General features: G+C 40.1%; 1 protein-coding gene across 1 annotated transcript in view; it reads right to left on the minus strand.

Moving 5' to 3' along the window:
* Positions 1 to 13,875, minus strand: part of LOC310731139 (ryanodine receptor 3) — a 417,468-nt gene that overhangs the window by 263,791 nt on the left and 139,802 nt on the right. Inside the window, 2 exon segments of the mRNA XM_083550556.1 lie at positions 2,998 to 3,102; positions 11,012 to 11,228. Of these exon segments, the coding sequence (XP_083406682.1) occupies positions 2,998 to 3,102; positions 11,012 to 11,228 (322 nt within the window).

Here is a 13,875-nt window from a genome sequence, read left to right on the forward strand (position 1 = left end):
CAGAAGCCGTGAATGACCACCAAGGTGCGTGCGCCGCTAAAAAAAAGAGACTCCCCCGTTAGAGCAGGGGACAAGGTGGTTTCGAAAACAGCAAGGGCCAAACTGTCCCGTGCCATCAGAGAGGCGAAGCGCGCACACGCCAAGAGAATCCACAGCCACTTCCAGGACAGCGGAGACACCCGGAGCATGTGGAAGGGCATCCAGGCGATCACGAACTACAAGACAACATCACCTGCTTGTGACCGTGACACCTCCCTCCCAGATGTGCTGAACGACTTCTACGCCCGGTTCAAGGTGCAAAACAACATGGTGGCGAGGAAGACCATCCCTCCTCCCAATGACTAGGTGCTCTGTCTAACCACAGCTGAAGTGAGGAAAACTCTATGCAGAGTTAACCCACAGAAGTCTGCTGGACCAGACAACATTCCTGGCAGAGTGCTCAGGGAACGTGCACAACAGCTAGCGGATGTCTTCACCAACATCTTCAACATCTCCCTGAGCAGTGCCACTGTTCCTACATGCCTCAAGACGAAGAAGTCTACCGTATCCTGCCTCAATGACTATCGTCCCGTTGCACTCACACCCATTGTGATGAAGTGCTTCGAGAGTCTCATCATGAGGCACATCAGGACCCAGCTTCCACCCGCACTGGACCCCATGCAGTTCGCGTATCATCCAAACCGCTCCACGGACGATGCTATCTCCACAACCCTTCATCTGGCCCTCAACCACCTAGACAACAAGGACTCTTATGTAAGGATGCTGTTCATAGACTTCAGTTCAGCATTTAACACAATCGTCCCTCAGCACCTGATTGAGAAGCTGAGCCTACTGGGCTTAAACACCTCCCTCTGTTACTGGATCCTGGACTTCCTGACTGGGAGACCTCAGTCCGGATGGGAAACAGCATCTCCAGCACCACCACACTGAACACTGGGGCCCCTCAGGGCTGTGTGCTCAGTCCACTGCTGTTTACCCTGCTGACTCATGACTGGGTAGCAACGCACAGCTCAAATCATATCATCAAGTTCGCCGAAGACACGACCGTGGTGGGTCTCATCAGCAAGAACGACGAGTCAGCATACAGAAAGGAGGTGCAACGGTTAACAGCCTGGTGGGGAGCCAACAACCTGTCTCTGAACGTGGACAAAACTAAAGAAGTCAGGTTGTTGACCACTAGAACAAAGAGTGACCATTTCCCACTAAACATCGATGGATCCTAAGTGGAGATCATCACGAGCACCAAATTCCTTGGTGTTCACCTGGCGGATAACCTTACCTGGTCACTCAACACCAGCTCCATCACCAAAAAAGCCCAGCAGCGTCTCTACTTCCTGAGAAGGCTGAGGAAAGCTCATCTCCCCCCACTCCCATCCTGACCACGTTCTACAGAGGGACCGTTGAGAGCATCCTGAGCAGCTGCATTACTGCCTGGTTTAAGAACTGCACCTTCTTGGATCGCAAGACCCTACAGAGAATAGTGAGGACAGCTGAAAAGATCATCGGAGTCTCTCTCCCTTCTATCATGGACATTTACACCACACGCAAGCAAACAGCATTGTGGACGACCACACACACCTGTCACACACACTTTTCACTCTCCTACCATCAGGGAAGCAGTTCCGAAACATTCGGTCCGCCACATCCAGACTGTTCAACAGTTTCTTCCCTCAAGCCATCAGGCTTCTTAACAAACAACTGAACTGAACTCTCTCTCACACACACACACACACACACACACACACACACACACACACACACACACACACACACACACACACACAACTGTGTGACTGATCAGTACAAACCGGACTCAACACACACTCATATTTACTTTGTGTGACTGATCTGTACAAACCGGACTTAACACACATCATACACTGCGCACACCCATGACTAACCGCAAAATGTTTACATGACGTTTTTGCACATCTTCCGCGATTGCTGCTATTTGTTCTTTGCACCATATTCTATCCGCATTTTTTTTGCCACTGTTCACTTTATCTTGATTGCTGCTATTTGTTTATTTGCACAATACTCTGACAATAAAAGCTTCCTGACTTGACGTCAGCAAGTTTAATACCTGCAGCAAATGTTACTTCAGCCCTTAAATCTGAGTGAATCAATCACATTTTGAAGAAATCAATCATACCCAACATTTGAGAAATGACAACTGAGTAGTCTGGTTTTAATTTCACAATGAACCAGAATCTTTTCACTCTCCCTCTGTATTAATTTGATCAGCAAATTACAAAAGAGAAAGCAAAATGAAGCACAGAACAAGGTTTTACTATTACATTTTTTTGGAGAAATTAAATCTGTGTATGTATCAAAGGGTTTTTGTGTTTAACATGTTCAGGAATAAAATGCATGATTAAGTAAACACTAGATAAGTATATACCTGTATTTTCTCAGCATTGTGATACATTGAATAGCCTATTCCATTTGGAGAAATGCAGCCCTAAACTATAACTGCCTTGGGTCTGGTTGCTGTGGTCAGTCTTGACATGGTGTATGACCTGTGACATGAAACTGTCTTCCACAGCCTTACATTAGTAGCTGAGTAGCAGAGTTTGACTGGACCTCACCCAGTTTTTAAGCCTCCTTCACTGCTGTTTCGGTTTTAGTTAATGACTGCTTTTCAACAAACATGAAATCAACATCAACAACTGCTTGGTATAATTGGTTTATTATACACCTAACTTTGACTTTTGAAGTCTGACCTGACTTTGTGCAAGTGCATAAAATATACAAGTGTAAGAATTGAAACCCAAAGGTTAGTCACACCAAATATCGATTTTATTTAGAAAATTCTTCTGTTGGGTCACTTTGCCTTTTGTATATTGTTAAAAATAAACAATTAAAATATATTTTGAAATCATTCTTGCTTTTCCATATATATATATATATATATATATATATATATATATATATATATATATATATATATATATATATATATATATGAAAATATAATAATATATTTTGCAGTCGAACCTTGCCATAAGACCAGCCCAGTTCAATCTTGTTCATGGCCCACAGTTCATGGATGTTCCCAGCCAACCTGTCACGTACTTTCTCGAGGTGAGGAGGCATGACAATCTGTGAAAAAAAAAAAAAAAAAAGGTTTACAATGGGTCATTTAGCGATATAAATTATTTATAATGTATTGATTGAATGTTGATCATTATGTTCATCGACTATTTTCTTGTTGTGTAGCATCTGATATGTTTCTTTTAATCAATATTTAAAATACTTTAGTGACAGTGTGCGATAATGTGAACTCACTGGACAATCAGACAAAATAGGTGCCAGCAGCACAATAAATACAATCATTCAGTGACATACCCAGAACTTTAACTGTTTTAGGCCTCAGTCATTAGAATAGGAGAAAAAAAAATCTGAGACTTTACGGCTATTTTGGGACTATATAACAGGCAGGCTGGTTGGTTTAAAAAATGCTGATCTCCCCGCATCATTCTCTAGAGCAGGGGTGTCAAACTCAATTGCACAGGGGGCCAAAACTCAAAACACACATTAGGTCGCGGGATAAACATTAATTGAACACACTAAAACTAAATTTTTTTTTTTAAACATAAATATTAATAAAAACAGCCAGGAATATTATTCCACAATAAATCAACTAAAACTTTAAATAACTTAAAATATTTTGCTCTCCATAATAATATATACTGTCAAAATTATACAAGTTATAAATATGAACATGCTGCAAAAAAAAACTGAACAAATCAATAAAAAGTAAATGTTAAAATAACAACAAATCAAAACAATCAGATTTCTTTGCTCTTATGCCATTTTATAAAAAAATAATCGTAATTTTGAAATAACTTAAAATATTTTGCTCTTCATAAAAAAAATCTCCGGTTAAACACAAGCCGTCTCACAGCTTCATCATGCAGCTCTTCAAAAACTCTCCCTCAGTAAATAACCGGCTGATGTGACTCTGATTTCTCCTCTGTTTTCACACCACACTGTTTTGCTGATGTTTTGTCTCGTAGTTCCGTCTTAGATTAAATTCCTTAATTACAGCCACATTCGCTCCACAAATAAAACACACGTGTTTACCGGCAGTGTCAGTAAACATACACTCAGAATCCCATCGGTTTTGAAAGGCTCTTCACAATAACTTTACAATAGGGTTAAATACATCAACAGAAGCTCGACTTGATTGACACTGGAATGTTCCCAGGTAGTCTAGCGTTCGGTAAGGCAGCTGAAGCGCTGCATTATGGGATCTGTAGTTTGTGTTATCAGCGCCTCATATCGCCGGGACATTAATAACAATAATAATAGATCTATATAAAAGCATCTCGCGGGCCAGATATAATTGTGCATCGGGCCAGATGTGGCCTGCGGGCCTTGAGTTTGACACATGTGCTCTAGAGTTTTCACAGAATCATGTAATAAACAACAGCATCCAGTAGGTAGCAGTTCTGCAGGTGGAAATGCCTTGAGAGAGGTCAGAAAACTGTTTTAGGCTGACAGGAATGCTAAAGAAACTTGCATATCCACTATTTTCAACCATGATGATAGAAATTCATCTCAGAATGCAGAATATATCGAGGGGCTGGCCTCTCAGGTTCTACTTGTCAGCCAAGAACAAGAATCTGTTCGAGATTAGATCTTCTTCTTCTTCTTTTGGCTGCTCCCATTAGGGGTCGCCACAGCAAATCATCTGTCTCCATACCCCCCTGTCCTCTACATCTGCCTCTTTCAAACCAACTACCTGCATGTGTTTCCTCACCACATCCATAAACCTCCTCCTTTGTCTTCCTATTTTCCTCCTTTCTGGTGGCTCCATCCTCAGCGTTCTCCTACCGGTGTGCCCCATGTCCCTCCTCTGCACATGTCCAAACCATCTCAATCGTGTCTTCCTCACCTTGTCTTACGTCCTACATGTGCTGTCCCTCTTATATACTTGTTTCTAATCCTGTCCATCCTCGTCACTCCCAACAAAAACCTCAACATCTTCAGCTCTGCTACCTCCAGCTCCACCTCCTGTCTTTTACTCAATGCCACTGTCTCTAAACCAGACAACAGCAGGTCTCACCGCACGCCTATAAACTTTTCCGGACAATTTTGCAGATACCCTTCTATCACAAATCACTCCTGCCACTCTTCTTCACCCATTCCACCCTGCCTGCACTCTTTTCTTCACTTCTCTAACACACTCTCCATTACTTTGCACTGTTGATCCCAGGTACCTGAACTCCTCCACTCTTACATCTCACCCTATGCTCCTCCTTCTTAAAACAAGTATTCACCACTGCCATTTCCATCCTTTTAGTAAAATCTACCACCATCTGCCCTTCCACATTCCTCTCCTTAAGGCCATACCTACCCATCACCTCCTCATCACATCTGTTCCCGTCACCAATATGCCCATTAAAGTCTGCCCCAATCACCAATCTTTCATTCCTAGGTACACCTTCTACCACTTCATCTAATTCACTCCAGAATTTTTCCTTCTCCTCCATCTCACAACCCACTTGTGGAGCATAGGCACTGATGACATTTATCATCACCCCTTCAACTTCCAGCTTAACGTTCATTACCCTCATAGAAACTCTCTCCACCTCCACTACACTCTTACTAAACTCTTCCTTCACCCCTACACCATTTCTCTTTCCATCCACACCATGATAGAACAGTTCAAACCCACCTTGAATGTTCCTGGCCTTACTCCATCATATCAGCTACCTCTCTCCCTTTACCAGTTATTGTACCAACGTTTAAAATATCAACCCTAACCTCCACTCTCCTACACTTCTCCTTTACCTGCAGTCTCTGTAGACATCTTTCTCCTCTCCTTTTCCTCCTTCGGCCAACAGTAGCCCAATTTCCACCGGTACCCTGTTGGCTACACTGAATTTCTGATTCGTGATCCGCATATTTGATTTGGCACGTTTTACGATGGATGCCCTTCCTAAAGCAACCCTCCCTATTTATCCGGGCTTGGGACCGGCACTAAGAGTGCACTGGCTTGTGCAACCCTTATGGCTGGGTTGACAGTTCCAGATTAGATAAGGTTAGTTAATGGAATGAAAGCTCAATGTACACATGCCACTGTGCAGCTTAAGATATGGAAAAGTTTAAATGACAATAAATTATATAAGGTATCTCACAAAAGTGAATACACCCCTTAAATTTTAGCAACCATTTTAGTATATCTTCTCGAAAGACAATACTATAAAAATTTGAGTATATATATATAAAATTTTAGAGTAGTTAATGTGCAGCTTGTTTAGCAGTATAGATTTACTGTCCTAAAAATATTTAACATACAGCCATTATTGTCAAAATAGCTGGCAACAAAAGTGAAAGCACCCTAAGTGGTAACAGCTGTACGTCAAGTAACCATGCAAAGCCATATGTCCTATTCATGTTCATGTTTTTGTCTGCTTGACAGGACAGTATCATGTCTTAAAGCAGTTAAAATGTGATGCGTTTAATTCCCTCATTTGAGAATTAGAATTGTTGCTCTTCACAAAGAGAACCCTAAATCTAACCCTGGGTTATAAGAAGATTGGTAACAACATGAAACTGAGCTGCAGTACAGTGGCCAGGGTCATACAGAGGTTTTCCAAAATGGATTGCATTGAAACTTGAAACAATTTTGCAAACACACTTTGCAGTGTGTCAGGTGCAGGTTCAAAAAAAAAAAAACAGACACTGCCAACACTGCTTTTGAGATAACAGAAGGAGAAGGTCCATTTGTCAGTCTGCATACACTTCACACTGCAACAAGTCAGTTTGAATGGCCGTCCTCTTCTTAAGATGGCTCATAAGAAAGCAAGCAAACAGATGAAAACAACCTGTCCAAGAGCATGAATTACTGGAAACATTTCCTGTAATCTGATAAGACTAAGAAAAACTTGTTGGTGATGTAGCAAATTCTCTAATGAGAGTCCTCCAGGAATCAAACTTCACCTTAATAAAAGGGCTCGAACTTAAACACACATCTAGTCGTTGGTAAACAGTTACTTGCATTGGCATTGTTGCTAAACAAGTCCAAAAGCTGTACCCGGGAAACACATTCCCACTGGAATATCTTTGAAGTAAGGTGGAAAGAGCAGAGAACCATCTGTTAATTGCATTTGTGTCATGAGGGAAGATACTTAGACATGAAACGTAGACATTGGAGTTTCTCTAATTTCTCCTGCAGCTCTGGGTCCTTTTCATCTTCCATCCTGCACTGGTTCTGAGTCTCTGCCATTAGTTGGACCATTTGACCATGAGCAAGTGCCAGGAGCCTCCTCAGCTTGGAATCTTAGTGCTGATGATTCCTGTTACTTTTCCTGTTCCTGTTCAACCACCTTTGCAGCACTCAGGTTGTCGTCAAGGTATTCCAGGCTCACATACTGCAGATCACTAGGAGCCTTAGGCAGAAGGGTACCAGTCAGGGCTTTGAAAAAGGACTCTAGTTGATCCCAGTGGGTATCAGGGCAGGATGATTGGGACATGCTGGCTCATTTGCTAAGAGACAAAGACAGCACAACGGGCCAATGCAAGTTATATGCCCAGTCTGACCTGACAAGTTCAGACAGTTAGTGAAGGGTAGGTCAGGCTGGCGGCGTGATTACCTAATAGATCATGTAAAGATTTGGCTACCTCAGGTTGCTAAGCTTTCTTTGATGATTCTCAAAAGTTAGGTTTTTACCCCACACCAAAACTAAATAAAGAGAAAACAAACAAATCAACTACTTAAAACACAAACGGGATAGAGCAGACCCAGACCTGTGACTGCTGTTAAGGGTTAGGATGGGTCTTTACAGAAAAGGGGGTGCTGTCGGTGTTAACACATAGATTATTGGTCTGGCTTGGATAGCGGGAGCAGGCTAAACACATTATAGGTTGAGGGAAAACCTAATCATCTTTTTGAGGTTTTGCCTTGGGTTAACAAAGTGCACAGACTGGACTAGGGCATATGTATCCAAGTCCAACCCCAGTGCACCAGGTACAGCAGGATGGGTGGCTCCGCTCGGGGTGTTTTACTACGGAGGCAACCTTCCTTCATTGACCAAGGGGGAGTGCTACAAAACTTAAATAGCAGAACACTTAAATGTAAATATAGATTCAAACTCTGTTTAAATTTAATTTAAATAAGTGAGAAGAGATGGGAAGAAAACAACTGATAAAACAATCAGTAAAGAGAAAATTAACAAAACCAGGAGGAAGAGAGAGAAGCCGACCTGTTTAAGAAAGTCCACTAGCTAAAGAGGGAGAGTTCACACACACTGAAGTTAGGAGATAGGAGGAGGAAGTTGCAAAGTGCTAGACACTTAAACACCCGCCATCTAGTGTTACTCAAAGGTATTGTGCCCTAAATTACTTCAGTGGTGATTGGGAGTGATCATGTTTGGTGTGAGATTACTCTCAACCATACGCATTATGTGACTTTGTTACAAACTGATTGTTTGAATTTGTGCCACTTAACGGCACAAGAGGAATATGGCACGATTTCTTCGCTGCACCCAAAAATAAATACCTCAGATAAGGTTTTTAGAAGATCAGAGGAACATAGCTCAAATCAATCCTTATCGAACTGAGGGAAGATTTTCGTATTCCAACAGATCCTTAGAGTTTGTGCCACTTAAAAGCACAAAGGAATGAGGCAAGATTTCTTCGCTCCACCCACAAATAAACAAGCAACAGGGTTTTTTTTCCATTATGCATCAGACATCTTTACATTTGTGCCAATTAGCAGATGCCCTTGTAAAGTGGGACGTCTCCAGCAATAAAAAATTTCAACACTGGTACGCTAGATTACAAACTTATTATAAATATAACTCTTGAATTCTACAAAGCAAACTTGGAAAGTGCTAATTTAAGTGTTTCAGGAAGAGGTATGTCTTCAACCGTCACTTAAAGATAGCCAGGGACTTGCTGTACAGACATCTAGGGGAAGTTTATTCCACCACCTTGGTGCCAGAACAGAGAAGAGCCTTGAAGTATACTTACATCTTATTCTGAGAGAAGGTGGTACCAGTCGAGCAGTGCTGGAGGATCTCAGACAGCGTGGTGCAGTGCGAGATGTGATGAGGTCACTGAGGTAAGATGGTGCTGGTCCATTTTTGGCCTTGTAGGCAAGCATCAGTGTTTTGAATCTGATACGTGCAGCTACTGGAAGCCAGTGAAGGGAGCGCAGCAGTGGGGTGGTGTGGGAGAACTTGGGCAGATTGAACACAAGTCGTGCAGCTGCGTTTTGGATCATTTGCAGTGAATGAATAGTGTTCAGGGGAAGACCTGCCAGCAGAGAGTTGCAGTAGTCAAGTCTTAAAATGACAAGAGACTGAACAAGTACCTGGGCAGCCTGTGTGGACAGAAATGGTCAAATCCTTCGGAAGTTATAGAGAAGAAATCGACAGGAACGAGCCACATCTTTACTGAACTGAGGGAAGATTTCTTCATTTCAACAGGCGATTTTGACATTAGAATGTGCAGAAAAGTGATTTCTTCATATTTACTGAGTGGTTTTAATATTATGACTGCAGTTTGAATAATTGTTACTAATTGTTAGACAAATAAAGGATATTAAAGTCCACATTGCGACTTCTCACTCTAAGCCTGCATAATATATAAATTGACAGCTCACAAAGCAAAGTTTGAACAACTTGCTTGCATTCTTCACCATTATATGTAGCAAATTAGCTTGCAAAAATATCTATGAATAATTTTAACTAATTATAATTAATTATAAATATTTAGATTAAATCTTAGAATTAACGGTAATAGAATCAATGTTACAATTATTTGATCTGTTCATCCACCGAGCAGACAGTATAATCTCATCAATTCTAGTAAAGGTTATCTTCCCAGCCAAGAAAGAAACAACTTCTTACTTTATACCTTACCAGCTGTAACTTTAGCATGTAGCAGAATCAGTATTCAGTGACTTTGAATTGTGAGCAGCACTCAGAGACCATCACTTGTAAGAGAAGGTGTTTAATGAATGGGACTACACGTAACACAGGACTAAACTAAACTCAAACATACAGATAAAGAAAGAGTAATTTGGAAAAGAGAGAGAGAGAGAGAGAGAGAGAGAGAGAGAGAGAGAGAGAGAGAGAGAGAGAGAGAGAGAGAGAAAGAGAAAGATAGAGAGAAGAATGAGAGAGAAAGAAATGGCAAGTTTATCCTCAATTGTCCACAACCTAATGAGAATAATCAAGGAATCAAAATCAAAAAGGGGTTTGCATCAAGGATGTTGGTATACATTTACAGTTACATTGGCTTTGTTACTGAACAAGAGTCCAGATGCGGTAGACAAAGGAGATTCTTGATGGGGGTGTCTGGGACATGAAATCCAAATCCAAATAATCAACAAATTATCCTATGCAGACGCTGCAGTGATGAAGTGGCCAACTATGTCTCCAGACTTGAACCCTACTGAGAACCTGTGAGGCATCATCGAGCAGAATTTGGAGAGGTGCCACGTGTCTAACATGCAGCAGCTCTGTGATGTCATTATGGAGGAGTGGAAGAGGATCCCAGCAACAACCTGTGCAGCTCTGGTGAATTCTGGTGAATTTAGAAAATACAAAATCTGTACTGCTATACAAGCTGCACACTAACTACGCACGGTTAATCTGATTTACATTTCTATAGTCTTGTCCCTTGAGAACATATAATAAAATGGCTTCTGAAATGTGCAGGGTGTACTCACAAAATGTTAAAATGTCAACAGTTATGTGATTTTTAATTACACTTTCTTTCATTTTGTGAGGCAGGAATGCAAAAGGATGCCATTCCTTTAAACCAATTTACCTACATGCATGTTTTTTAAAGGTGGGAAGAGACTATTTTTTCCAGAGGCACAAAGTGACAACATGTACAGAGACAGTAACCCAAGCTCATGATTTCAGTAGAGATGACTAATACGTACAGAAATAGCTACTCTTTCACAATTTTCACATGAATTTCACTTCTGTCAATTTAATTATTCTTGTATTGGCTTATTAAGTGAAGGACAATGACTTAATATTCTTACATGAGAGGTGTCCACTGGTGTGGGTATAAAAGAAGCCTGGGAGAGAAATTGTGCAGTGCCCAGCAAGTCTCTCACTCCATCCACGTCCCTTTTGTATTCCTTCACTGGTTCGACACGCACCCTTTCTTTGGGAAGCAGTGCCTCATAGCAGGGTGCATAGCCTGATGGAGGCAGGAACTTAAATTCACCATGACGACCACCTAAAAGAAAGCGCACCCTGCAGAGATAAACAATAGCTGAATGTGTGAATATAAAAATGAAAATAAGCATGCTCTGCAGATCTGAATCCTTCTATCCATGTGCTTAAGAAATTAAGTCTGCCATTACTTTCTATGCATGATATTTCTGTGTGTTTACAAAACATGGTACAAGAGTTATTATAATATATGCAATTTGAGCTCTGATATAGACTACTCTGTAAAGAATGAGAGTGAGATTGCTGTTTAGATTTTTGGGTGAATGCTCTTTAAGTGGCTGTATAGATTAGTATATTGAACAGTGCACACCAACCAACATCAAATGCTTATCTATCGACAATGTAAAGACTCCTTTTGGCTTATTTGCTTTCTTGCACACAGAAATGAAAATAAGAGACCCAAACTGATTTACAGTCTCTGAAACGTTTACCTTTTCTAAAAGCTCCTAGTCTGACATGCCTACTAACTAATGGAATCAATTCCCTATAAAGTGATGTATATTTTTTCATTCAGTTACTTCTCTAAAACCAAACACCCACTTAAACATACACACATACATTAAAATAAATGCACAAATGAAATAAAAATAAAATCATGGGTCCAAGTTTCAGATTTATTAATATGTTCACCACAAGCTCAATGCTCAGCTTTAGAGCTCTAAGCCATTTAAATTAGTCGTCACATATTAATATTCAGCATGGCAATGAAAATATACCTTTTACAAATTACCAGCAAAAAAGACAAATAAATAAGTGAAAACCTTCATAGAACAGTCAAGGTTCTATGTGTATATACACTAGACAGTCAAAAGTTTGGACACACCTTCTCCTTAAGAGTTTTTCTCTTCATTTGTATTATTTTCAACATTGCATATCAATACAGAATACATCCAAACTATGAACATGTATGGAATTATGTAGTAAACAAAAAAGTGTTCACACTTATGCATTCTCTCATCAGATCACCTGGTCACCTGGAATGGTTTCCAATTCACAGGTGTTCCTTGTTAAGAGTTAATTTGTGACAGTTCTTGTGTTCTTAATGTGCTTTAGACCATCTGTTGTCTTACGCAGAGGTCAGTACAGAGTCAAAAGCCCTATTGGTGCTACTACTGTACAAATCAATGTTATGACAAGAAACTCTAATTTAAGTGTGGAAAAAAGACAGTTGAATATTGCATTTAAGAAATGAAGGTCAGTTAATACGGAAAAAAAAAAACCTCAAGAACTTTAAATGTATTCCCAAGTGCAGTCCCACCTCATTAGGTTTCATGAGGACCATCCCAGAAAAGAAAGACAAGAGCCACTTCTGCTACAAATGATAAGTTTATTAGAATTTCCAGCCTCAGAAACTGCTGATTTACAGCACCTCAGTTTAAAGCCCGCTTAAATGGTTCTTAAATTTGTAGGCATTTTTCAGCATCTACTGTTCAGAGAAGACCAGCCAGACTAGCCATGCCTTCATACTTAAATTGCAGCAATAAAACCATTCATTTAGAATAACAACAAGCATTCTTATGATTGTGCCAAGAAGCTTAAGGAATAGACATTAGATCAGTGGAAAACTGTCTTTTGGTCTAATTAGCCCAAATTTAAGATTTTTGTTTTTAACCACATTTTTGGTCAGTGTGTGTGTGTGTGTGTGTGTGTGTGTGTGTGTGTATTATGTGAGCATGAAGGTACACCCCTCTGTGACCGTAAAATAACTTGTTTGTTTTGTATGAAAATCAGTCTCTTATATTATTGTGGAGGAATTCTGGCTCACTCTTCTTTACAGTGCTGCTTTAGTTAATTGATGTTTATGCACAGCTCTCTTAAGGTATTGCCACAATCTAGTTAAAGTCAAGACTTTGACTGGGCCATTGCATCACCTTGATTCTTGATTTTAGCCATTCTGTTGTAGATTTGCTGGTGCTCTTGAGTTCACTGTGCGTTACCGGCAAAAATCTATAATTTGGTCTCACTTAGAACTGGTCACACTTGCTTATGATCAATTAATGAAGGGCATTTAATTTGCAGCACCTGACTATTAATTGACTTCTTAATTCCTACAGAAGTGAAAAGGTGGAAAGGTGTACACACATAGCATTTCCATTTTGGTTTTATTTTTTTTTTAAATAGTTAATGATACCACGTAAAATGTCAGGTGTTGCTGTACATTTGAGGTTATATTTAACAATTTAATGTATTTGTATTTAAGACCTGCTTTTTTACTACTTTACTATTTTCAACACGTACATATAAGTGTGCATATATACAGCGGGGAAAATAAGTATTTGACACATCAGCATTTTTATCAGTAAGGGGATTTCTAAGTGGGCTATTGACACAAAATTTCCACCAGATGTCGCCATCATGCCAAATATTGAATTCATACAAAGAAATCAGAACATTTAAATATACAAGTTGAGTCATAATAAATAAAGTGAAATGACACAGGGAATAAGTATTGAACACACTTTATTTACCGTAATTTCCGGACTATTATGCTCACCTATATATAAGCCGCACCCACTGAATTTGACAAAGATTTTTATTTTAAACATAAATAAGCCGCACCTGTCTATAAGCCGCACTGAATGTCTACACTGAAACTAATTAACTTTACACAGGCTTTAACGAAAGACAGTGTCTGTTACACGGTGTAACGGGTGAAAAATGTTGTGGC

Source organism: Silurus aristotelis (assembly GCF_946808225.1).
Source record: "Silurus aristotelis genome assembly, chromosome: 9".
Taxonomy (NCBI): domain Eukaryota; kingdom Metazoa; phylum Chordata; class Actinopteri; order Siluriformes; family Siluridae; genus Silurus; species Silurus aristotelis.